The sequence below is a fragment of the Heterocephalus glaber genome, unplaced genomic scaffold, assembly GCF_053883595.1.
Source record: "Heterocephalus glaber isolate CG9 unplaced genomic scaffold, H.glaber_assembly_v1.0 deba00001579, whole genome shotgun sequence".
NCBI lineage: Eukaryota > Metazoa > Chordata > Mammalia > Rodentia > Bathyergidae > Heterocephalus > Heterocephalus glaber.
This window is the reverse complement of record NW_028258360.1, coordinates 7295315-7321912: the sequence shown is the minus strand read 5'-3', so window position 1 is coordinate 7321912 and position 26598 is coordinate 7295315. Positions and strand designations below refer to the sequence as shown.

General features: G+C 46.2%; 1 protein-coding gene across 2 annotated transcripts in view; it reads left to right on the top strand.

Annotated features, from left to right (window-relative positions):
• The window catches only part of Nalf1 (NALCN channel auxiliary factor 1), a 577257-nt gene extending 550867 nt beyond the window's left edge, over positions 1 to 26390 (top strand). The window contains exons 2-4 of one of the 2 annotated variants that reach the window (XM_021239416.2): positions 3265 to 3436; positions 23916 to 23961; positions 25551 to 26390. In XM_021239416.2, coding sequence (XP_021095075.1) covers positions 3265 to 3436; positions 23916 to 23938 — 195 coding nt within the window. In that variant the 3' untranslated portion in view covers positions 23939 to 23961; positions 25551 to 26390. The remainder of the gene's footprint in view (positions 1 to 3264; positions 3437 to 23915; positions 23962 to 25550) is intronic. The other variant, XM_004858563.4, reaches the window with a different exon arrangement.
• Positions 26391 to 26598: the final 208 nt, after the last annotated feature.

Here is a 26598-nt window from a genome sequence, read left to right as displayed (position 1 = left end):
TTATGCTGGGCATTCATGGCTTCCAGTATGTTTCTGAGCTCATCTATTTTTTTATCTGTTTCTGTTCTAGATTCTCTAATCATGTCTTTCACTCTGCTCACCATCTCTGTAGTTATCTGGGAAATTATTTCTGTTTTGAATTTTTCTAGGGCCTCATTCATCTGTCTTGTTACTTCCTGTGTTATCAGTTCAGGGTATCCAGGTGGTTGATTATCAGACTTTTCCACCTCATTTTCCCCAGGATTTGCTTTTTGTGGGGTGGAAGTCTGAGTTTGTGCCTTGCTTAAATGTCTTCTCATTTTTGTTTTTGGTACTGTCCTTGGTTTAATTCCTGGGTTGATACTTTGAAATTGCTTATTGTAAGTATCTTTGTCGCCTGTGTTTAGAACCCTTATGAAATGATTGCTTCTCAGAAGTGTCTTCCAGATATAGCTGGGCTTTACATTTTTAGTCTCTAATGACTGAGTCTGTCTCATTTTCACTATACCAGGAAGGACAACTGATTAGATCAATCACAACACCTTAGCCCAAGTGATACAATGAGCAACACCATAGCATCAAGTACATCTTAGAAAATGACAATTTGTGGTAGTTATTAATCTATCACTTTTAACTGTGTGAATTAAATCAAAATTGAGGACCAACCCAACTTATGTTTATAGTGAATAAACTCTTCAATATAGCAACTTTCTGTTCGGGATGGGGAGTTAGGAGTTGGAGAGGGAGGGAAAGATAGGTAGAAATTTAGTGGAAGGTTAACAGTGCAGCCAGAGGACACAGGTGAGAGAAGGAAAAAGAGGAGAAAAGAAAAATAAAGAAGAAATCTGAATTAGGTCCAGAACAGGAACAAAAAGGGAGATGAAGAAAAATGTAGGACAGCAAGAGAGTGAGAGAGAAAAAGGAAAGAGAAAAGAAAGAAAAAAGAAAAGTAAAAACTTGAAAAGAGTAGAAAAAGAAAAAAAGTAAAAATTAAAAATAGCAAAAAAATAATTTTGAAAATGACAAAAAATAAAAATGAAGGGCCTCCTTCAGGGTATGCCTCTGCTGTCACAATAGACAACTTGGGCAGCCGTGTGCAGATACAAGTCAATGAGTCTCAGCAAGCCAGTCACAGACCTGTGAAATTCAGGCAGATTTCTGGCTGCTAGTCCCAAGTTGAGCTCCCTATCCTTCTGCAGGGTTGAACTCTACAAGGTTCTGTTGCAGATTCCAGCTGCCTTTCCCCTGAAGATAGTCCAGGTTCCAATGGGAGGTGATGATCCCTCCAACTCACCAAGTAAGGTGGTCTGGTGTCCCTTTATTGCAGAGATTCTCTTCACTTTTCCAGTGGGCTTCAGTTTTCATCAAGGAACCTGAGAGAGGGCCTGTATCTGCTGTTCATTTCTCCTCTATCCTCTGGAGCTCAGGACAAGGCCCTTTATGCCCCGCTGTGCCTTTGTAGAGTAGAACCAGGTAGCAGCAGAGGCAGGAGGCCAGAGCCGCAGGGTGTGGGAGGAGTTTGCAGGCGCACGCCTGGCTAAGCTGGTCACTAAGCTGGTCGCTGTGAGCATGGCAAGTGGCAAGGGGTCCTCACCTTCCGGCCGGTCACCGGCAGACATGGCCTGGGTTGGACGGAGTGGGGCTCCAGGGGGCCAGGGACCTCTCTCTCCGCCCACCTGTCTATGCTGGTCGCTAAGCTGGTCACCGTCTTCCTTTCACTTCTACCTGCTGCTTTCAGCCTCTTTCTGATGGAGTGGCAGAGCCACCACCACAGCTACCTAGGGCTGCATGGTGCAGACCCACAGCCCACCTCTTCCAGGTCAAATACAGGAATCATTAGTGTTTCCATGGCTACTGTAACCTTTATGTTCTGATGCAATTTCTCAGTGTGCACTTTTAGGTGAAGACCATCCCAAAGACCTATAAGAACAGTATGTATATATAACTGTATGAGTGATTACTTAGCAAAAAAATCATATTGGCTCTCTAAAATTACATCTGAATTTCACATTTACACCGTTTTACCTCACTGGAGGCACCTTGATCCAAGGATAAGCCTTCGTTTTGATGAAACCAACAAGAAGTTAATAAAATTTAATACATGCCCCCATATATCAGTAGACTTTGACCAAGGTGTACAGTTCCGTGTGATCTGCAGATGCATCCAGAGCTCCTTGCGAGTCCATATTCTTGGAAGGAGTTGTAGACTAGCCATTCGGGAACTATTAAGAACACGGGCTTTGTGATTCTGCAGATCATGGGTTCAAATTCTGGACTTTCCACTAATTTCCAGTACTTACGATTCCTGGGCCGAGTGTCACTAAGAGTTGAGGACTAGGCAAATGTTGGGCACCGCATGGAAAACGCTTCAGAGGACCCGAAGTGCGTTACACCCAGGTGTGATTCTGGCGATTACTGCCAGTGCTCAGGCCTCTCGGTGCATGCCTAAGGAGATGAGCATAACGGACAGGGCTTCTCTGAACCCCACTGACCCAGGAGCCAAAGCCTTCACAGCACGCGGAGCAAAGAGATCGCTGGCCGCCAGTGATCCATGCTGCAGACTCCTGTCGCCACTTTCTCGGAATGTAGACTGGGCTGGGCCATTTCTTTATCTTGCGGCCTCCGTGCTGACTCCCAGAGGCTGCCTTTCTGTAACCCTGACACTGCCCGTGGAGAGCACAGGCCTGGAAGGCGGAGGCCAGGCCCCGAGTGCGGGTCTCCAGCCGCTGCACAGTCAGCGCAGCACAGCAGGCTGTCTGATCTCTGCTGGTGTTCCTGGGCCTTGGGTGCGGTTTCCAGGGCCTTTGCTGGGAGTCATCCTTGTGCAAGCTTGGTTCTTGTTTCTCTCTCTGGAGAGGCGGACTCGGCCCCGTCGTAAAGGACCTGGCGCCCTCTAGTGTCCCTGGTGCGTCACTGCAGCTGTGGCCTGGAAACTCGGGAGCCTTCTTCCCCTGCAGTGAATGACAAGTCTGTGCAAGGGTCACGGTGACTTTCACCTCCATCTCCCTGGTTAGGCAGCTTCCGGCCCTGCTTAGGTCCGCTGCTTTCTGCCATGAGCTCCACCAAGGGAGACGCCAGGCTGTCTCCTGCATTCTGTAGGTGCCTGATCAGCAGGCCTGGGCCCCCCTCTGTCGCTTGCAGCTCCTCCGCAATGCTATCTCACAGCGGGGTTTGCTTTGGCCCAGCTCGAAACCCCAGCAGCTGCCGGCCTCCCTCGCGGGTAGAACCGTTGTCCTCTCTCCACATGTCTGATTCTTCTCTCCTCTCTTGTGTTTCAACTTCCAGATCGTCTACAAGGCCTGGCTCTGTTCCCAGTACTTTGAAGTCACGCAGTTTAACTGCAGAAAGACAATTCCTTGCAAGCAATATTGTTTGGAGGTGCAGACGCGGTGTCCGTTCATCCTGCCCGACAACGACGAGGTCATCTACGGGGGCCTCTCCAGCTTCATCTGCACAGGTAACGGCCGCACCGGGGCTCTCTGGGGTCTGCTTTGTGTGTGGTCGCCCACCTCACTCCTGCATCCTGAAGATGCAGCTAGCAACTTCGCTCAGGCCCGGGTGGGAGCCCGGATCCCCAGACGGATCTGGGCATAGTTCAGTGCCAGGCTGTCTGCAGGACCCCGAGTCCCAGTCTGAGCTCTGTGATTCCGGGGGCAAAGTGTTAGCATCACTGCACAACTCACGCCGACCGGCAGGAGGGGCATCTGCCCGCTTTACTGAGCTAGTACACAATATGCATTGCAGACCAGGCCATGAAGAAGGCGAGAATGTGCTGCTCCAAACTAGGAGCAAGTTTGTGTCCCGGTATCTTTTCTGAGAATGCTACGTTGTCTTAAATAAACGTAAGAGCACAGAGAGACATTTGCCTGCGTTATTGTGTGGTTGTGTGTGCAGGTGTGTGTGTGCAGATGTGTGCGTATGGGTTGCAGTAAGCTCAGGAACAGTCTGATTATTTCCCATTAACAGTGTTTCCTTCTTTCCACAAAGGACTAACAGCAGCACTCGCTTTCTGTGTATTTCTAAGCACTGTGTAGTTTAGACACAGGAAGAGAGGGAGGACAGGGCAGCCTGGCTTTGAAGACACGTGATGAGGACAGTGAGATCCCTTGCCACAGTGGTGTGGCCACCATCAGGCTTCTTCTTATTCCATTGAAGGCCGAAATACACAGCAGCCTCCAACCCTGTGGGCGGAATCGCAGCATGGATAGTTTTCCACTTGTAAGGCTAAGCATGGTTATGAGTGTGGAGAAACATGAGAACACCCTTGGTATACCAGACTTTACCAAACACCTCTAAAGCAGAGGGGCGTGTTTGGGTATTCAATGTGAAATTTATCAAATTATTCCTGGATCACTTATCCATTGGCCTCACTGTTCTAAAGGGATAAATCCATCAGGAGACAGCCCCAGCAGCACATGATGGTGCACACCTGACATCCCAGGACTCTGCCGGGCTGAGGCAGGAGGACTGCAAGTTTAAGGCAGGCTGGGAAACTCGGCAATTTAGCAAGATGCTGTCTCAAAATTAAAATAAAAATTTTAAAGAGGGACTGGGGATGTAGCTCAGTGCTGCCCCCTGAAGGTGGCAGGTCAGGGAGTGGCTCAAGGCATGGGCAGGACCAGGGAGACAGTGGTCATTTCAGATTCGATGCTGGACCCATTGCTCCTGTGGTGTCTCTGCTGGGGGGAGCGAAAAGGGAAGGGGAGGGAGAAAGAAGGTGGAAGGAGGCTTATGGTTGTCTTCTTGAGTTCCGAGGAGAAGTTCAGCACACAGGAGGTGCAACGTATTCACCTATCTGACCTCCACAGAGAGCACCGGGCATTGCTCCTGGACTCAAAGACCTTCCCTTCGGACTGGGGCTCAGTCGGAATCTGCGGCTGGGCCCGGACTGGCATGAGGACTCTGGGCACAGGCGCGTGTCCTGCGTGTCCCACCAGGGCTGTCAGTGGGGCCTTCACACCGAGCCCCAGCCACAGCTCTCTTCTATGTTTTTCAACTCCGAGACAGGATCTGGCTAAGTCGGAAAGTTGTTGGGCTGTTCTTGCCATTGTAACCGTCCTGCCTCAGCCTCCTGGAGCACTGGGGTGACAGGTGTGTACCCCACACCCAGCCTGAGGCCAGGCTTTTGGAGTGGATGCATGGAGTGAAGGCTGTGGTTGGCAGCTCTCCTCCTGTGGCCCGGTGTCTGGATCAGCCCACTCGGGGGATCGCTGCCTTCCCCGGACACTGTGTGGACCCCGGGAAACCAAAGACACCTGGTGCCAGCATGTACTCTTAGCTACTTTCCAGCTCTCTGGAAGCCCTTTCTTCGTCATCAGGACTGTTACTGAGGAGAGCAGCAGAGGGGAGGTGTGGAGAGTGGAGGCGGCCCCCGGGAGCCCTGCCTCGATGAGCCCTGCCAGCCTGGTGTCCCTCGCTGTCCCTTCCGGGGCTCCCGTCCCTCAGGACGAAGCTGCTCTGAACTGTGGGCCTGAGCCCCTGGCCATGCGCCCCGGGCTGCTGGGAGCTGGAGGGTCGGGTTCTACAGCAGTTTTCTCTTCCATGGTGCCCTCCACCCGGAGGACCAGTGTCCCTGACCAGTGGACTCTGGGCCGGAGTGACAGACGCCCTGCTGCCCCTGCTGGGCACTGGCTCAGTCCTTAGAGGACTCACAGGGACGGATGGGCCCAGCTTTTCCCCGTGAGCAGGGGCAGGCTCTCTCTCATCCCCTCTAGCCCACAGGGAACGAGGTGTCTCCTGTTCTCAGAGAGGAGCAGATGCAACCCCAAAGAGAAGCAGGCCCGCTGCCTAGCCCCTGGCCCAGGGGCTGAGCCATGGGTGGCAGGCGTGAGGCACCGGGCTCCCCCAGGGGTGCAGGGTGATATGCAGAGACCCCAGCCCACTCCCCGCAGAGGCGTCATCTAGGACGTTGATCCTTCGCCGCTGGAACACCTCCCTTTAACAAAACGTAGTAAATGGAGTTGTTTTCATTCTGCATCCTGAGAGACAGCAGCTCCTCAGTGAGAAGAGAAGGCGCTGCTCCTTCCAGTTCCACACATTTACTTACCACGGTTTTCTCTGACCGGAAAGGCTTGCGATTCTGAGGGTCGGAGACTCAGACTCCTGTGCCTGATCCCAAGGACTCTTCGCTGCCTGGTTTTGTCAGCCTCAGAAGAATTCAGTAAATGCTTTAGCTGCTCGGTGCTCATGATCGGCTGCCGCCCAGGGAGGGCGGATTTTGTTCAGAGAACTTCTGCTAGGGACAGACCAGGCGTGGCAGCCACTTCCCCTCTGTGTCCACCCCTTGCAAGCTGATGTGGGGTCGCAGGACCCTGAGTCCGGCTCTTGTGTTTCCACAGGTGTGGATCCACGCTCTTTGCTCACGTCCGTTTTTATTAGTCCATGTTTGGGGTACGTAATGATTACATTCCTCTTGGGAAGTTGGCATGCGTGCACCACGCGTCTTTATTCTTTCTTCATCCCTTTCCCTCCCCTCTCTCCCTGCTCTTTCTGTGTCTTGGTTTCCTTCCCATTTGCTAAATGGGATCATATCAAATTAAGAAGCTTCTGCACAGCAAAAGAAACAAGCAACAGAGTGAAGAGATGACCCACAGAATGGGAGATTGTTTTTACCAGCTGTTCCACAGACAGAGGACTAACATCAGGAATACATAAAGAATTCAAAAAATTAGACCCTTTGGGTTAAAAGACACATCCCCAAAAAAGGGCAACAAAAATAGACACTTCTCAGAAGTACAAATGGTCAATAAATACATGAAAAAATGTCCAACATCATTGGCCACTAGAGAAATGCAAATTAAAACAACGCTGAGATTCCGCTACGCTCCAGAAAAAATGCCCATCCTGAATTTTAGGACCCTTTCACCCCCTGACTTGTGTGGTGGCACATGCTGGTCATCTCATCACTCAAGGAGGCCGAAGCAGGCGGATCGCAAGTTGGAGCCCAGCCTGGGCAACTTAGTGGCTTTAGTGAGACCCTGCCTCAAAATAAAAACTGAAAAAAATGAGCTAAAGATGTGATACAGAGTGAAGGCTCCAGGTTCAATCTCCAGTACTGGACAAAAGAAACAGGATTTGTACTACCCATACAAAAGCTAAATCCCCCTTGGGTTTTGTAAATGTTTGAAAGTGTCAGCTGAGATGAAGTCTCTTTAAATAATCAGGAATTATTTATAATTTTGTTAATGGTTATTAAATGCAGCATTTAGTGTCTCTTTTCCTTATGATGCTTCTGTTACACATACAAGTCCTGAATTTAAAAGCTTTAAACTTATATTTTTGGCCATCTGCTTTTCTATATTCCTTGTTCCATGAGGAAGGAAGAAGCGCCCGAGGGTGCGGTCCATGCCTCGGGGTCCTGGTCTGATGCTCTAACCACAGCCCTGGGTCCCGGCCCCTCCACACTTGCTTCGAGCTCGATTGTGGGAGGATGAGGCGGAGACGTCTCCAGGGCTGGCCCCTGCAGATCAGAGCTGACACATTCCGGAGAGGAGCTTGTCGGACTAACTAGGGTGAAGCTGGGCCAGTGTCAGGGGGAAGCTGGTCCCTCGGGATGGGCAGGGGGCTGCCGGCGACCCAGGAGGGCTCTGATCCCCTCAGTCCCCCTGCACAGCCTGCAGCTGCAGTGGGGTGGGGTGGGGAACCCTGGTGCCCCTCACTGGTCCCGGGCTTCCCTCTGCATCTCCTTCGTCTTCTCTCGCCCGGGTTCCCCGGAGAAGCCCTGGATTGCTTACCTGTATTAGGAAGCCCAGACTAAGAAAGCAGCAGCCGCGGATGAGGGTGCCCGGCAACGAACGCGGAAACGACCCTGCGCTTGCCTGAGGGACTGGCCCCGCCGAGCTGCTGCTCAGTTCTTCACAGGGAAATTGCAAGAACAAAAGTGAAAGTCGGTCCTCTGGGGGTTACTGACAACGAAGATAAAACATATTTTGCGAATTCTAGGTAACTTCTGCATTGCATTTCACTTTTCAGCTGTGACAAGAATGAGGTTCTGTTTCTGCCTTAGGGGGAAAACACTGTGGGCTGCTGATTTTCCTCGCTGACAGGTGGATTTGCATGCGCTGGAACACTGCGTCCCCTCGCGGCGCTGCCTCGGTACTGCAGGCGCCCGAAGATAGGCCGCCTTCGGGGGAGACATTCAGAAAAACACATCCAGGATCCAGTGGATCACATCACAGAAATTAAAAAAAAATTCTCCCTTACTTCGCTCTTGAGGGAGTTCACAACTGGGAAGGAAGAAACATTTACCCCCAAGTCCTGTTCTGACATTTCCAGTGAGTTGAGACTTTTAAAAAGGCAGAAAAGATTGTCTCTTACAAGTGTTTTAGTATAGAAACCATTTCCCATAGATTTTAAATATAATTTAAGGTGGTTTCCCATGCTGCTTTTCAATGTAAGTGTCTTTCCCACCGTGTGCAATGTTCAAATACTATTTAAAAGTGAAACTTTAAAAAAATAAGGAAATGCTAGCCGAGTTATAGCACCATTTGATGATATACAAAATCTAATAAATTTGTCAGAGTTTAGGCCGAAAGAGAAATATGAAGGGGGATGTTGTGAGCAGAATAAAGTGCAGCTATAAGAGAATAGGTTAGAAAAACAGATAAAATGTGGCAACTTCCTGTGACTGGTATACTTCCTCCTAGAGCACTGTTTTGCTCTGAGTCCAGGCCCTCCCGCTTCAAGTTGCTTTCCCCGGCTTTGGCCCTGTTGTGACTCCGGCAGCTCCTTCACTGCATTCCAGGGGCTTGGTGTGGGGCAGGGATGCTGGCTGCACACAGGGTGCGGGGCCTCTGCCAGCAGCAGCTCCGGAAGTTGCACACTGAGAAGCGTCCTCCTGAGCCGCTGCAGACAGGACCGAGCTCCGGCTGGGAGCCTCCCTGGTCAGCTGGTCACACTGCAGGGTCCGCGGAGCTCTCCCTGCTTCGGAGCGCACGGCCTCCTGGGGAACCCTGGTGGCTCTAGTCGTCCTTCCGCTTTGCACAGCCACACCCTGCGTGATCACAGAGCAGTGAGGTGGCTCAGACCACGGCGTGCAGGGCCTGCCTGGAGCGACTGCACCACGGGCTGGAGCTGATTCAGCCCTGGAAGTGGCCAGGCTCCTTGGCCGCGGCCCTGAGCAGGACTGGGCGACTTGGAAGCCACCGAGGAAGATCTTGGGGACGTCAGCCACAGCTGCTCACCCGTGCGGCAGTGTGGTGCTCGCTCCCTGCGAGTGGCAGCTGTGAGCCCTGCTCTCTGACCTCAGGGCCTGAAGCCAGAGCCCTGGGCTGGGCTGGAGCGGGCTGTGCCCCAGGCAGGGCTGGACCCCGCCCAGGAGAGCGGGGAGCCGAATGGAGCAGGTTGAGGGGCCCTGGAACGGGAAGGTGAGGACACAGGGCCCCAAACCCTAACACAGGAGACGCCGAGGAGTCCACGATGTAGCAGCAGTCAGAGCCGAGGAACCACAATCCGGCAGAGAGATTTCCCGGGACAGGTGGGATCTTCAGGAAAGATGTTTATTTGCAACTAAGACATCTCTGCCAAGAGTCGGCCCAACTCCGTAGCTGCTCTGAATACCCGACTTGCTGAGCTGCTATCCCGTAAGATCATAGAGTCAGTCAACATCGGGGCGGTGTGGACTTCCCTGTCACCCAGCCCAAGGGTGCTTTTCCGAAAACCGCACCTCCTCCCTCCCAGGCCAGCATTTGCATCAGAAGGGGACCAGGCAGAGGCCAGTCAGACCATCCTGAAATTAGTGCATGAGCAATGTTTCCTTGCTATTGGAAAGTCAGTCAATGGGTCCAGTAGATGTCTGCAGGGGAGACGGAAATACCTCACACTTTTATCCCTCTACTTCCGCACCACACATCTGTTAAAAATGGATGCTACAAGTACTGTGCAACCATTTTTCTGGTTAAGTAAAGACAGAAGGACTGTCTGATTCACTGTTCTCTGGAAAATTTTGTGCTTCGAAGGCAAACTTTGTCAGACCAATAGGTGAGCGAGAGAGACATTGAGGCTGTAAACACACACACACACACACACACACACACACACACAGAGTCATTGTGAAGGACAAGACAGAGAGCCTCACTTCTAAGACATTTGCCTAAAAACCATTCTTAATAAATGGCCTTAAATACTTAAGTTTCACAAGTAATGTAGGTAAGTCAAGGAGGAAATATTTTGGGTTGAAAATCGAAAATCAGTTAGGCTTGAATTTACAATTAGCTTTAAAGTCAATTCTGTAAATAGAAATGTGTGGGTCTAATTTAAATAATGGGGCACTGATGGAATGACGGTGTCTTCCTCTAAAAGAAAATTCACAGATAGCTCTTGAAAATACAACTTCTAGAATGCTGTTTCACCCTGGAAGTTGTACCTGGGTTACTTTATTGCTTTACTTTACTGGCTACGTTGCCCTCAGTTCCCAGATACAATCCAATCGGCTATGTCAAAAGCATCAGATCAGGTGTGGAGCTCAAAGTACAGGGCCCCCCCAGGACACCCCACCTCCTTGGTGTAGGGATCAGTGTGATCTCCAGAGGCTCCTTTATGGAACATTCCATTACCAGAGGGGAAGAGCCCTGGCTAGGATTGACTTCTCATATAGCAAAAAGGCGGACGGAAGGCAATTCCTTTACCAGAACAAGTAGTAACATGGACATTGGTGAGAGTTACCATGATTTGTTACTCAGTTTCTGACTCATGGCCATTGAAGTTATTTCTAAGCTTCCCCTACTTTACCCAGCTCAGTGAGGAATAGTTTTGTTGCTGCCTCATTTACCATGCCTGTGGATTCCTATAAGATAAAGACTGTCCCGAGAAGGTAAATAAACTGGGCACCGTTTGGTGTGACTATAACCCCAGCACTCTGAGGCTGAGGTGTTTTGACTCTGGCCTGCAACATGCATCAGTCTAGACAGCCCCTGATCACAGTAAAAACAAGAAAAAGCTGGGGATGTTGCTCAGTTTAATTCCAGTACCAAACAACAGAAAGAAAAAGTTCTTCCTTTGGGGTCAAAAAGACCACATTAGCATAACATTTTAAAGGTGTTTCTGCTCTCCTATTCCCCCTTCTGTCGCACAGTGAACAAAGGCTCCTTAGAATTCCACTCACAGCATCCAGGTGCAGCCCGAAATGTTGAGATTCCTAAAGAAAGCCCAACAAGCGTGAGACCCCACCCTTCTGGGATTGACACGTCTAGTGGTCCAGTGGGTTCCCCACAGTGAGTGTTTGGGTTGAATCTTTCCTGTAGTCATCAGCTTTTCCATCACTGGGACACAAAACCTGACACCCGCAACTTAAAGGAGAAGAGGTTTAATCGGCTCATGGTTTAAGGGGGTTCAGTCAACGGTCAGGTGGCTCCATGGCAGGAACAGCCCAGTGGAAGGGTGTGGGGCAGCAGAGATGCTCAGTTTGTGGCAGCCGGGAAGCAGAGCAGGCGACCAGCATCAGAGAGGAGGTCCTGCCTGCATAACCCACCCAGACATACCAGAAGTGTGCTCCAGCCATCTCCAGATGGATCAAGTTGAAATTTCATTCCCACCACTGAGTCTGCTGATCCTCCGAATTCACATGTCCATGCACTGTCCCTGTACTTCTTCATGGAGGGGAGTGAGTTAAGGTGAGGCCCTCAGGATGGGTCCCAACTACTTGTGGTTGGCGTGACTGGAACTGGCCCTGGGTAACCATGGCCAGAGTGGCCAAAGCAGCAGAATATGTTTCTCACAGTCCTGGAGGCTCGAAATCCAAGATCAGAGTGCTAGCATTCTGGTTTCCACTGAGGTCTCTTGCCTTGGGCTATAGCTGGCCACCTTTTGCCTCTGACCCCTCAGTTTCCTCTGCATGTGTGCATTCTCTTGTCTTTGCGGGTCTAAGTTTCCACTTCTTTTTAGGACACAAGTTGTGTTGGATGAGCAGCCACCCCAAACATCCCTTTAATTTAGTTTTCTCTTTTACACCAATATTTCCAAATACCGTCAAATTGGCAGTGTTAAGAATCAAGACTGACGTAGACCATTTGGGGAGCTCTTATGCAGGCTTCAGAGGTGAGCTCCTACAGAGAGGGAATTTGCACACAAGGAGACAAAGCAAGAAAGCACCGTAAAAATGACAAGAAGGAGGCCTTGTATGTATCCTGACGGGAGGTCTGGACAGATTCTCCCCTGCAGGCTGCCAGGAGCCAACCCTGCCAATGCCTGGACTTTGGATTTCTGGCCCAGGTACTGCACTGTGATGGAATCTGCTGTCCAGGTGTGAAGTCTGGAGGACTTTGGTGCCCAGGCCTTGGCCCAGATTGCAGTTTGGGAATTAAACACACACGTTCAATGTTGTTTGTTCAAGAGCAGAATAAATTTTAACTGTGACATCAAGGTAAATGTTTTGTACTTCAAAGTTCTAGGGGATTAAAGGACAGAAAGCAATAAAATGGAATTACAAAGGGGATGAGAGAGCCCAGCCCGGAGGGCTTAGGGGGTAATAATCATGGGCAGAGTCATAATGATAGGGAAACGGCATTAAGATGACACATCATCTGCAATCATAAAATAAAACTGCTTTTGTGAATCCCATGAATATCCTTTTGAAGGAATTTAGAGTCCTGGTGAATTTGAAAGTTGGGTCCAACTTTTCATGTTACAATAATTGGAAGATTTTAGACTGGAGGTTGAAAACCCTTTATCTAGGAGGAACCAGCAGTGAGAGAAAAATCAAGCTGTCCTTTGAACTTTCTGCTTACTACAGTTGAGACCCTGAAACCACTCGACATGGTAGAGTTGATGTAGAGGGAAAAACATGCAAAAAAAAAGAGAGAAAAGAAAGAAAAAGAAAAAGCAGCTAAATAAGCTTTCTATGTCTAGGAAATTTTTCCTCATTTAGAAATGTGTTTGTTCTAACATCTCTAGCCTGATTTTATTGTCATTGAAGGAAAATACAGACTAATACTTTTACATAAAAATTGTGCAGATTCCTTTTAAATTCCAGCTTCTAGATTCCCAGTCTTCACCCTTACAAAAAGTTATTTCCCTCCACTCATTTTGATTCTGCTTTGCACAGAGAGATCAATGGCTTTTAAAAGCATAGAGAAGTTTCTACCAGTGAAAACCTCAAATGCATTAAAAACCGTGGACTGCACAATAGGATAGAAAGAAGTACCATGAACATAGAGTGAGAGAAGATCCATGTGCAGAAAATGAGGGGTCTAGACCGGGTCCTCACAGTGGAATTAAAGACAGTGTGTCTTCCACGAGGGGTGAAGTGGTTGGGAGCTTTTAGACTCATATACCTCCAACATGATAGTTCAACCATTAAGCTTACTTAAAAAGCAACCTGAAGAGTGGAAGAATTAAGTTGCTTCCCCACATTCCTAAGAAAACCACCAGTAGAAGCCAGCTCACCTGACTTCTGGTCTAGCATTGGTTCTTTTCACCAGAATTTAATTTTGTAATTAGATTAGCTGAAGTTCCTTCCACTGTGACTTGCTCATTACCAGCTTGACTCCAGAGGGTTATAAACTAGTTCCCTGCTTTTATTGGAAAATACTTGCTATACTTGCTGTACTAAGTCATCAGAATACGGTGAGTCTGAGCTTATTTTCTTGCTTCTGCACAATATTTTTCCAGTTAAGAAGTGTATTCTGCCACTTTCCCCTAAGCATTTTCTCTTGCATTTTTACTCAGTTGACAAGAATTGGCTAAAACCTTTTAATGTTATTTTTTTATTCCTGCCTGAGTCTTGGTGGTTTAAAGCACCTGGTTGAAATCAAGGCATCTGTAGGCTGCTTGCTTTCTGGAGGCTGGAGAACAAAGCTGTTTCTAGTCTTTAAAAGAATTAGCAGAATTCAATCTCTTGCTGCTGTAGTGCCAAGGTCCCTTGGGTCCCTGTTTTGTTTGTTTGTTTGGCTTGATTTTTAATCCTGGCTACCAGCTGACAATAGTGCTCAGCTTCCAGCAGCAGCCACATTCCTGAGCTCCCTCCTCCATCTTCCAGCCCAGCAGTGGTAGGCAGTCCTTAGTACATCTTGTCTTTCCTACCCACACTCTGCCTCCTTCTCACTTTAAGAGCTCACATGATTGGATTCGTCCTACTGGGGCACTCTCAAATAAGCTCCTAATTTTAAGGTCTGATAGTAAGCAAACTTAATTCCTTCTGCATTCTTCACTCCTTTTTTACTACATATGGCACATTCTGCACACCTTCTGGAGATTAGAACATGGACCTTTTTGCCTTTTTTTGGGGGGGGGATGGGGTCATCATCTTATGAACTCCATCTGTAGTATACCTGAAATGGCACTGGATGCTATAGACCCTAAGAGGAGTCATAGATATAGCTCCTAACTTGAAAGACACAGGTCCAACTGCAGGAATGAGTCGGCTGAAACAATGCAGCCTCTGGCTTTGCAGCAACCTAACGTGTTTAGGTGCTGGGGCGGGGGGGTGGGGTGGTCTTGGAGATGCTGTTATCCCAGATTTACAGATGGAAAAGAGAAGAAAGGAGAATCAAGTTTCCCTGGGATTAAACAAGTCATTTCCCAAACAAAGAATCGACTCCATGGTGAATACTTCATTCTTAGCTCTCCCTACTTACCTCTTATCTACTGGGTACACAGTCACTTCCACTCCTGTTGTAACACTCACTAGAAGTATTCCTAGCTACTAACTGGGACAGCTCAGCATGTGTCACATTTGCAGATGGGCATGAAGATGGCCTAGCTCGGTCTACACTGATGTGGTCTCTGAGAAAAGTGTGCATGTTAGCAAAGACTCCTGCAAGAGGCAAAACCTCCCCAAAGCTGGCTGAAAGCAAAAGGAGAATTCTTGGTTTATAGAATTGAAAAGTCCAGAGAGAAATATCAGAGTATATTGTTCATGAATCCATGAAATGGATGATAGATAGATAGATATGAGTTGTGATCAAAATATACTGGAAACGATTTTTTGAATGTATAAAGTAAAAGACACCTTGCCAAAAATCTCCTTCAAAATTCTCCCCCTCTGTTTGAACACACTTATCTCACTATTCCTGCCACTTTGTGAAGCACGTTATAGTTTACATTTCCAGTAACTTTTGTCAAATAAAAACATTACCCTGTGTCCTCATCCACCTGATCACCACATCTGGCACCACGTGACTTCTAGCTGTTCCCCAAAGTCAAAATGACCATGAAAAGGACACATTTTGATTTCATTCAGGACATCGAGGCAACCAGGACAGTGAAACTAAAGACACTCAGGAAAGAGGACTCCAGAGCCACTGCAGAAAGTGGCGAGGACCATGTGACAAGTACATTTGAAGTTAAGGATTGTTTTGAGTGGGAGTAATGGCAGTGTATCTTTCTTTTAATAAATTTCTAAAATTTAAAATGTAAGTGGTCACCATATTGTTTTGCTCATGCCACATTGCTCCAGTTCAGGGAGGTAGCTCTCTCTTCCCGCTTTAATTGGTTTCAGCAGCAGATACAGGTGTTGCCCTCTCAGGTAGCAACTTCAGCTGGAACGGATGCTTCCCTCCCAGGGCGAACAGATGCCCTGCTCTGGAACCTGCTGCCGGAGGGACCCTGGTGGGATGGGGAGGAATCTTCTGCTCAGGCCAGGTCGGCACAGGCTGCTTCTGTGAGAGGGAGGCGGGTAGAGCAGTAGCCTGAAGTCCTCTGTCTGTGGAACAGGGAGGGCTGTTCCCCACTACGAAACCCCTGTGCTCTTCCCAGGAGAGGAGCTGTGTTGAGTATGCAAGTGTGCCACCGGTGAGGCCAGGAAAGCCTCCTCTAAGGAGCAGTGGAATGAAGCCCAGCCTGGCTTCACATTCTTGCTGCTAATGGTAATGAACAAGCCAGCCCAGCAGCATCGACATGGTGACAACAGTTCTCTGCAGCTCTAACCATATGTGTGCCAGTCATACACCCTCAAAGGCAGCAGCTCCTCTCTGTGAAGCCCGAAGTGTTGCTATGTTATGTTTGAACTGGACAAAGGACGCAGGATCATCTGAAAATATTTAGAAAGCATGGAGAGGCAAAAAGAAGATAAGGAAAACCATAATCAGACATCAACAGGAAAGTAACATTTTATGCCATGAATATTGTTTCCCAGTATTCAATATCCTCTCATAGCATACTCTAATTCCTACACAATAGGAAAACAAAGGAGTGTGAGGGAAATATGTTTCACTAACTGTAGGATTTTTTTCATTTTCCTATTTTGCTACATAAAAATGCTATCATGTATATAACTGTTTTAATACATTTCTCATTTATTTCCTTAAAATATACCCTTTAAATTGAAAGACAAAGGTAAAAAAGCATCCAAATGCTTAAGCTTTTTGATGTTTATTGCCCCAAATCTCAGAAGCTCTATAATTCCATGGGTTCTCAGCAGAATCATATTATACTGCTCATTTTCTTACTGCTATACAGATATAGGGTTTTAGAACTGCTATTTTCTTGTCTTAGGTATCATTTTCATATCATTCTTGTTTCACTTCTTCAAATGATAGTTTTGAACTTTTTACATGGTTCTTCATGTCTAATTCTTCATTCAATATATAAGGCTTTCTCTCTTTCCCTCCTTCCTTCTCTCTCTCTCTCTCTCTCTCTCTCTCTCATTCAGTTCATCTCACATTAGCATCCAAGTGCATTCATTCCCCTTTTCCTCTGTTCCCTGAAGGTAGTGCAGAACTGTGAAGAATGGAATCCCATTGGGAGGGAGGAGAGTGGCTAATGTATCAACATCTGTAAATCCCGATGAGAGAGGAGAAACCCTGACTGAGGTCCTGTCCTCTCAACATATTGGCTTAAGATGTATTGCATCTGGGAGACATGCATACCCCTCAATACCAACTTTTTAATTTTTCTTTGTATTTTCTCACTTTAATACATCTTCCAAATCTTCTAGATTTCTCTTTTTTTTTTGAAAAGAAAGTAATTTGCAGAAAGATAGATATCTCAACCATTATAAAAATGACCTTGTGGATTTTAAAGAATACTGTAAATCTATGTCCCAACTAAAAGTTGTAACTGAATTTTTAAAAATTAATTTTATTGGTACATTTTAGGTATACAATATAATGACATCCATCATTGGAGATTTGCACCTTTACATAATTTCTCTTGGTTCTTATTTTTTTTCCCATTCCCCTGCCCTCCCTTCAACCCCTCCATCCCTCCCTATTTACAAAGACTTTGCTTCCATTTTTTCCTTTTCTCATATTAATTCCATTCCTTTCTTTATTTTCCCCTACCCCTCCCACTTCCCCTTCCCCTTTGCCCCTTTTCTTTCTATTGCACATTATCTATTATACCTTTTAGTCCTTATTTACACTTTCAGTTTCTCACACTAGAGAAACTATTTGATATTAAGGAAAAATTATGAGAAAAGAAAAAAATGGAAATGAAGTCTATGTAAATAGGGAAGGGTGGAGGGGGTGAAGGGTGTGCAGGTAAGGGGGAAAAAATAAGAACCAAGATACATCATGTACAGGTACAAGCACCCAATGATAAATGTAAATGTATTGTATACCTAAAATGTACCAATAAAAGAATTTAAGGGAAAACAAAAGAGTATTGCCTCAATGTGCATCCATTTATCTATAAATGTCTCTAATTTATCATTTTTTATGGCTGAGTAGTACTCCATTTTATTAAAAAAAACACACCACATTTTCTTTATCTGGTCTCCAGTTGATGGGCAACTCAGCTGCCTCCAAGTTTAGCTATTACAAATTGTGCTGCTATGAACATGGGTGCACATATATCACTGTGACATGATTCTTTTATTTATTTATTTTTGTTTTGTTTTGTTGTTGTTGTTGTTTTTTTTTTTGGTACAAGGGATTGAACTCTGGTCCTTGTGCTTGCATAGCAGGTGGCCAAACCACTGAGCTAAATCCCCGGCCCCTAATATGATTCTTTTAATTCTTTGAGGAAGATACCCACCAGGGGAATAGCTAGTCAAATGGGACCTCCAGTCCTAGATTTTTGAGATATCTCCATACTGATTTCCACAGTGGTTGCACAGTCTACGCTCCCAACAGCAGTGAAGCAGGGTTCCTCTTCCCCCACAGCCCTGCCAGCATTTATTGGTTGATTTCTTGATAGCAGCCATTCTTTCTGGGGTGAGGTGGAATCTCAGCATTGTTTGCATCTGCATCTCTTAAATGACCAGTGATGTACATTTTTTCATACTGTTATTTGCTATTTCTATTTCTTTGTCTGAGAAATGTCTGTTCATTTCAGATGCCCATTTTTGGATTGGGTCTTTAAATTTGGGAGGTCTGATTTTTTTTAAGTGCTTTATAGATTTTAGATAGTAGACCTTTGTCTGAAGGACAGCTGGCGAAAATTTTTTCCCACATTGTAGGTTGTCTCTTCACACTGTTGGTGATTTCTCTTGCTGTGCATGTAACTGAATGTTAAAATCTGCTGTTTTTAAAAACTGATTTCCAGCCAGGCATGGTGGTGCACCACCACTGTAATCCCAGCACTCTGGAGGCTGAGGCAGGAGGATCGCTACAAGTTTGAGGCCAGCCTGGGCTACATAGTGAGTTCAAGGCCAGCCTGAACTACATAGCGAGACCCTGTCTCAAAAAAATAAAATAAAATTTTAAAATAAATAAATAAATAGATAATAAATAAATTACCTAGTTTTGTACTTCTACCACTTTCAATGTAGCCTTTGCCTGATTCGCATTATCAGCCTTCTCTGTAATGTGTTCATGCTTTACAGAGCGGTGGTTTTGATAAACTGATTATCCAGAGGGCAGCAACTGGGAGGCAACACAGAGAAGGGAGCCTGGATGTTCTCCGCAGCACATGGTGGTGCCTTCTCTGCACCTGGCACGGTAGCCAGGGGCTGGAAAGTGAGAGGCTGCCCACACCCGCTGCTTGGTACTGACCCACGGGGTCCAAACGCAGGGTCTATCTTAGCGCTGCCTGGCAAGTGTGTGGTTAGGAGATGGCACCTTCCTCCCCACGGGAAGCATGCTGTTCTAAGAGCTGTCTGCGTTCCTGCGCATCCACGCCCCATCCCTCAAGCCCTCCTCCTTGCCTGCTGTCAGTGCCTCAGAGTGTTGTGCTTTCTGCTTGAAAAGGTCTCTCCCATGTTACCTTACTGTCACTTGAATGTCTTACTTCAAATGCTATATCCACTGGAAGTCAACTCAACTCAAATCTAAAAAGTAAAGGTGGCTAAGTATTCAAATTTTTTATAACTTTAGTTTCGACTTTTTAAAGTTCTAGGAATCAAAGCTGGGGCCTTACACATGCCAGGAGAGCCCTGTGACACTGTGCAGGAAGCCTAGCCTCAAATATAATTTAACATATAAACATATAATTCTCTTACCTGGTCTGGAAAGAGTTTTAATATATTACCTTCAAAAGTTCACTGCACATTTTAAAGTTAGGATATACTGAAGCTTTAGCATTTGGGTTGAAGAAGAGCATTTTGACTAAAATCCAAGTTTAACAGTTAACATCGCCAAAACTTGTGAATCAAATTCAGAAAATAATTTTCCCCTAATTCGTTGAAAATGAGACCTAGTTCTGGAGCCGGAGTCTATTTTCCAGGTGTTCAAGGCCCTGAACCATTTCTTTGGGCTGGTGTGAGCCTGACTGTGCTCAGATGCTGGGAAGGTTTATGATGCATTCTGTGAAACACAGCAAGTCTGGTTTTCTTTTTAAAAGCAAAACAGGAAATGTTTCTCTCTGCAAACACTGACGGATGAAAGCATTAGCAATACTGTGGCTCCCATTACAAGTCCTGGCTTGAGATTCTGCAGCTACAGAATTATTCTTCTAGTTTCCTGTTTTCCAGAATGTTTCCTTTGCAGAATCCTTGTTACTGGGGATTTCCAGCTTTAAAAGGATTGTGAGCAATATACTAAACAGTGGTGGTGCTTTACAGTATGGGATTCCCACAGTGCCACTGCACAGACGCAAATAGCAGAAATAAAAAGAAATGGAACACAACAGGCGGTGTTCTCGATGAGGAACATGGCTTTCTTTACGCAGCTTCTTGGGTGATGAAATGCCTGAGCTGATGCAGAGCCCCTAGCGCTGCAGGTGGGGTCCCAGAAATATCCAGTTGGTGCACACCCTCCTGAAACGTAGATTCGGGGGGAACGCTTAAGTGATGCTGACATCTTGAATGTATTTCATACAGTTTCTTGAATGCCTTTCCCCTTTGTGAAAGCAATGGACCCTGAAAGAAAAAGTTTTGCAAGAACGCTTGGTTCCTAGAGATGGTCCGCCCTTCCTAGGCGGCTGTTACTGTCTCTGCTCGAGTCCTGGGTTCTTGGTATCCTCAAACGAGGGAGAGGGACAGGCCTCACTGTAAGCTGGCAGCGCCCACTGCGCGGACCCGGTGCTGGGGCGGACGCAAGCAGCCTACACTGGACTCTTCCCTACGCCGCCGTGGGGCTCCCGGGGCCAGGACCGCGCAAAGTCCCCCAAGCGTCAGGGCAGCCGGAGACCCCTGAAGGACCAGGTGGAAAATTAAACGATACGTTTCGTGAGCCTGCATTCTCTTTGGCCGTTAACCTATGTCTTTCTGTTTTCTCAGAATACATTTCTCATAATTAAAAAAGTCACTGCAGCCTTTTTAGGGTAGACAGCGATGTGCAATGTGATATTTACCGGCAAGTGTTGAGTTTCTGTTTAGACTCTGCTCTCTCCGCTCGCAGTCTGTCTTCCTAGAGAAGGGCTGGAAAACTTGGGGAACGTTGGTGGAGGAAGTTCTCTGCTTAGCTTCAAGACACTCCAGATGCCCGATTTGTCCCTAAACTTGGCTTATGGTCTTAATGAATTCTTTGTATAACTTTTTCTCTGCAATTTCCACGCTAGGCTTTGATTTTAGTTTCATTTGGGATCAGTTTTCAGTTTGGAGAGCAATTCATATGCTATTGATCTCAGCCAGGTCGGCCTCAGTGGCCTCTCTATAATCAGGTCCACATGGCCTTTCTTAGGAGTCTGGGCCGCTTCTCCATCTCATCTGCGTTCCGTCACCCCAGGTAAGTGTGGGCGGTTGGGTCCAGGAGCCCCAGGATGGTAGCGTTTGTGGGTGGGGCGTCTGCTGTGCAGAGTGGCGCAGTATTCGCACATATGGCCCTCGCATCCTTCCACACCCGCTGAGACAGCTCCAGCCTGCTCGGAGGCTTTCTGTGAGGGAGATGCTATGGGAACGGCGGCGTGCAGCGCTGGTTAGGGAATAACCAGGACAGAAAAGCCTGTACCTTTCCAGTACAGGTTCAAGTTTTCCGAATATTTTCCGTCTGGAGCTGGAATCCAGGCTGACTGTGTCCGAAAGGCTTTGCACGGAAGTGCTCTGGACTCTAACCCTCACTTCATCGCCTCCTGCTGAGGAGGACCATTCCCTGACTCCTTCTCTCTTCTGCTAGGTATTCAGAATGCAAGCATAAAGTGGAAGAGGAAAGTTTGTCCGAAACAATGCCAACTCCCAGAGAAGGAACCTAATTCTGTCAATATTAATGATCTGTGGCCACTCGAGCTCCGTCCATTATTGCAGACTTGGCACATTTGCTCTTGGTCCCCTAAACAACTACCAAACCCTAAATGATGAACTTTAGGACTAAAATTTGCCCTCTGTGAAAAAGATCAGATGATAAAAATTATAAACATGTGAATACTCGAAAGTCTGTTTCTTTTGGCAGAAGATCTACAATTGGAAATTTTTTCTGTGTTGCATAGAACTCTAGTTTTACACTTTTACCTATTTGTAAAATAATCTTCAAAAGTCAGCAAATTTTCCCTCGATTACTATTTTTTAACCTTGAGTGGAAAAATGAACACAACTTGAATACTGGTGTCATTTTTTTCAAATTTTGGTAAGATATTTTTAAAGAAGTCCTCAATTATATCCATGTGGAATCACGGCTATTCCAACTATAAAATAAAAGATATTAACACCAATTTCCAAAAAGCTTTTCTGAAAGACTAATTTAAAATTGACATGATGGCAATGAAAACTACATTAGTAATGAGCAAATCATCCCGTGTGAGCACAAGTGTGACCTCTGCCTCCCTGCGGCAGGCTGACGGCAGAAGCTGACTTCCCATTTGTCTCTATATCCTATTAAAATCGAAGTGAAAACTATAAGATGGGATGCATTCATACAAGCAATAAAGCCTAGAAAATAAGGCACAGTTAGAACTGAGAGTTAAAAATGTGTTTTGGGAATGGAAAGGGGTTGAAAAAAAGGAGAAAAAAAGGAATTAAGATGTGCTGTGTGTGTGTACAAACTCCACAATAACTGTCATCATTGTGTACTGCAAACACAGGCTAAAAAAAGTGCACAGTTGATTAAAAAGAAATGTACTCAAAGCCACCATGTGATGTCCAGTCCTCTAGTTAGGATGGCTACTGTCATGAAGAAACTAAGTGCATGTGACAATCGGCAGAGAAGCCACCTTTGTGCCCTGTGGGGGGAATATAGATTAGCATAGCTATTGTGAAAAAAATCAAAAGCAGAAATATCATACAACCCCGCAATCCCACTCCTGGTTATGTATCCAAAGGAAATGAAATTGGTGTGTGGAAGAGTCAGTCAAACTCCTCTGGTCCTGAGGAGCCATTTACAACAGCCAGGAAATGGAAACTCCAACCAGTGTCCACTGATGGATGGATAAAGAAAACACAGTTCATAGACATGATGGAATATTACTCAGCCACGAAGAGAGGAATGAAATCCCATCACTTGTGCTGATGTGGACAGAACTGGAGATAATTACGTTTAGTGAAATAAGCCAAGCACAGAAAGACAATTGCCACACAATCTCACTCAGAAATGGAATCTGAAAAATAGCAATAATGCCCTGGGCATTCAAAGATTCTGAACGTCTTTGCCACAGAGAAATGATAAACATTTGCAGTCATAGACATAGTTAAGCAGGTTTTAACATGATACCACGTGTACATGTATTGAGACCTCACCTGGAACCCCAAATATGCACAGCTTTTTAATTTTATGTATGCTTTAAAAATAAATTTCATTTTAAAAGTCCCCTGAGGAAGATGCTGAACAGTTCCCTGGGGACGGCTAAGCAGCAGGCACGAAGCAGCTGTGGGGGGGCAGACTGGGATCCCACAGGCACCGAATGCCCTGGGAGGGTGCACAGTTAGTGCACTTCGAAACCCACAGCCGCCTGCACACTTGGGTTGATCTAGTAAGTACGCAGATAGGAGCAGAAAACCAGGGACTAAGAATCGTGTGTCTGCCCTCCTAGTGCAGGGAGCCCAGAACCCTGAACTTCCTCTTCGTGAAGGGGTGGGAGAGAAGAATATTGGCCAGAGGAGGGAGAATAATGTTTTATCTCCACCTTGCCTAGAGGGAGGTCTACAGATAATGCTTAAGACCAAAAAATCTAGGCAAATATATATAACTTGCTGCTTTCAGAATTGTGGGTGAAAGGGAAAAAACTGTCTTCCAGAAGAAAGCATTCGAAATGGGGGAGGTGGAGGAACTTTTTCTTGTTTTGTACAAAAATCTCTTGAAATATCTGAACTTTAATATATGCGCATGTAAAACTCTGAATAAAAAATTTTGTTAAAAGTATGGAGAAGGAGGGGAAAAAGAATATCAACTGCGGCAATCGAAAAGGATTCATTTATTGGGTAGCATTAACTTCATTCTTCTTTCTGAAAAGACTATAAATTAGCCAGCCCGCTTGTGAACAGCGGCGGAAGAATGTCTTACTTAGACATTGTTTGAGATATTCTGTCTGTTAACATCGTAAAACGTTGATCTAAGTGACCTTCAGTTCTTATTTTTATAATCATGGTATAAACTCATTTCATTGTAGAATATAGTATTGGGAAACATATGTTTCAGTAAATGATTAGCCTACTAGTGAGGTATCTGAAAAACAAAAAGAAAATATCATACAATAGAGATATTGGTGCTGCAGGACTCATTAATCCAGTTTTTTTTTTTCCATATTCTTCCTAGGCGAAGGTGAAGTTTACCTTTGAATGCCTAAGAAGAAATGAATATTGTAAGCATCATTATAAGGATATCTTGGTCATTTCTTTAAAAGAAACAGAAGATTGAAGAGTGTATTATTGAAAAGATTCTTTTGTATTAAATAAGTAGATTGCATAGTTAATTTATGGAATCAGTGCTCATTAGGTATCTGTTTTGTTCAGGCATCTTGCTACACATTGGGAAGGGAATTCTGAAAATGCACAGCTCATGCTTTTACCTTGAAGGACAAGTAAGGAAATTGACATGAAATTTGTGTTTAAAAGAAAGCAATACTCGCTGCATTGAAGAGTCAGGCAAATCATGCTAGGAGACCAGAGAGTTGGCCTCACCTGGAAAGGTTCATCTGAGATGCAGTGAAGGAGAAATTAGCTTTAGATAGGTGGTGAGGGTGGAGACTGGAGGTCAGAGAAGCACCCTGGCCTGTGAAATGCACTCAGGTGCTCTGGGAAGAGCAGAGTCTGGGGAGAGGAGAGGTCTTTAGATTTTACGACATGGGTGGAGACAATGAAATGCTGTTGATAATTATTATTATTGGCAGTAGCTATATTTTTCAGGTTGTTTCTGCCTGCTAGAAAAATCTCATTGAATCTTCACACCTATACTTATTTTTGTTTTTTAAGCATGAGATGATAATGATAAAATTTGTGGAGAAAATTCATTTTAGCACTCATGACAAAATATTTCAATAGGACGAGAAAAATCAGACACAAATGGCTTACACAGCCCTGTCAAAGTGTAATTAATATACAATACAGCAAGGCGCAAGACTGGGAAGAGTAGAGATAAACAGTTGTTTTATGCTCTTTGTCACTTTGAATGTTTCAAAATACTCACTTAATTTTAAAATGGGGACAATGTGTATTGTCAAAGAAAGAAGGAGAAAAGGAAGGGAAAAGAGACATCGTAAGGAGAAAAAGAGCAAGAGAACAAGAGAATGAATGAGAGGAAGATGATCACTGAAAAGCAGATTTGGGGGTGGGTTGGAAAGAGAAACCATGAGCAGAAAGATTCCTCCTGCATCGTCCCAGACAGAAGTTAGTAAAGACTCTGATTCAGTCATTTGTAGCATGACCAATGGAAAAAGTGGTGAAACCCTTACAAAATACAAAGACAGCTCCTCTGTGGATGGCTGTGGCGTAAGAAAGATGAAGCACAGTTAGGAAACCTGGTCCTTCTAGTTACGGCATTGTGACTGGTTGGTTAGTTCACTTCGCATTGCTAGTGAATGTCAGTTTATGCACTGCATTAATCAGCCACATTCTTGTTAAAGGAAAAGGATGGGTGAATATTATTGATCTCCACCATGGCTCAGAACCACGAGTTCTGCTTTTGACCCAGCGAAACCTTTCATTCTGTGTGCACAGCCACCTAGACCGTTCACGGTGCAGCTGACAGGAAGCTAAAGGACACATCCAAGGACACAGCCCCTCTGGCCTGAGGCCATGGTTGACCATTTGTCCACATTGTATTGCCTTGCTTGTCCTTGACACCCAATTTAATCGTTATGACCTAGGGGTAAGGATGTTGATTTAAAGCGCGGCTCTCCTGGGCTCCCCTACCTTGCTTCCTGCCTCTGAACCCTCTCTTTCTCCTCTGCAGGGCTCTACGAAACCTTCCTAACCAATGATGAACCAGAGTGCTGTGACGTCCGGAGACAGGAGCAGTCCACCCCCCCACCCGGAGGGTCGGTAGAGAGAAGGGACAGCTGTCATAGGACATCGCTCACAGTGTCCTCCGCCACGAGACTGTGCAGCGGGAGGCTCAAGCTGTGTGTCCTTGTACTGATTCTGCTGCACACGGTGCTCACGGCCTCGGCTACGCAGAGCACTGACTGCCTGGGTCTGGGCCGCATTACCACGCTGGACGACAACTCCGCCAAGGAAGAGTGACCCGAGCCGCAGCCAGCCCTGGCCCACCTGAGAAAGAGACGCAGCCGCTGTCCGAGGAGCAGAAGCTGGGTGCTTTTACCCTCCAGTTACTTCTCGCGAGGTCTTTAGGGTAAAACTTCAAAAAGATGGGCCTGATTCCAAACGAGGACACACACACCGCAGCTTTCTATTGACGGGAAGGCTGCCAAGGGACTTCGATTTCTCACGCCATTTTATACACTGTGTTTTAATGTTTGGAGGTTTTCTTTGCTTTCGTTCCGGTCTGTGTTTCTTCATTTGTTTTCTTTTATTTTTCTGCACTTGTTAATTAATACGGGATTTATTTGGGGGATGGTTTCTCAGAGCTAAACCGAGTCTTCTCAGCGTCTGTATGGCTCTCTCTTTCTAGCCATTGTGTGTTCATCGATTGCTCTGTCTTTATGTCCTGTCAGTTTCTATTAGAGGAATGACTGCTGTGACCTCGTGGTACAGCAGACAACAACAACAACAAAAAGAATAAAAAAGAAAAAAAGACAAAAAAAAGAGAAAACAACAAAAAATACAAATAAAAACTCCCCTAAGTCTGTCCCTAGACCCCACTCCCTCCCTGGCTGTCCTTCCGGTCCCCCTGCAGCCCCGACACACACATCCGCTTGGTTGTGCCTGTGGAGGCACGGTGGCGGGGCGGGTGTGCCCCAGACCCGCACACGGACAGCAAGGCTGGCGGGCGCCTTGCAGCTGAGCGGACGGGACGCCCTGTGACCTCGGAATCAGACCGC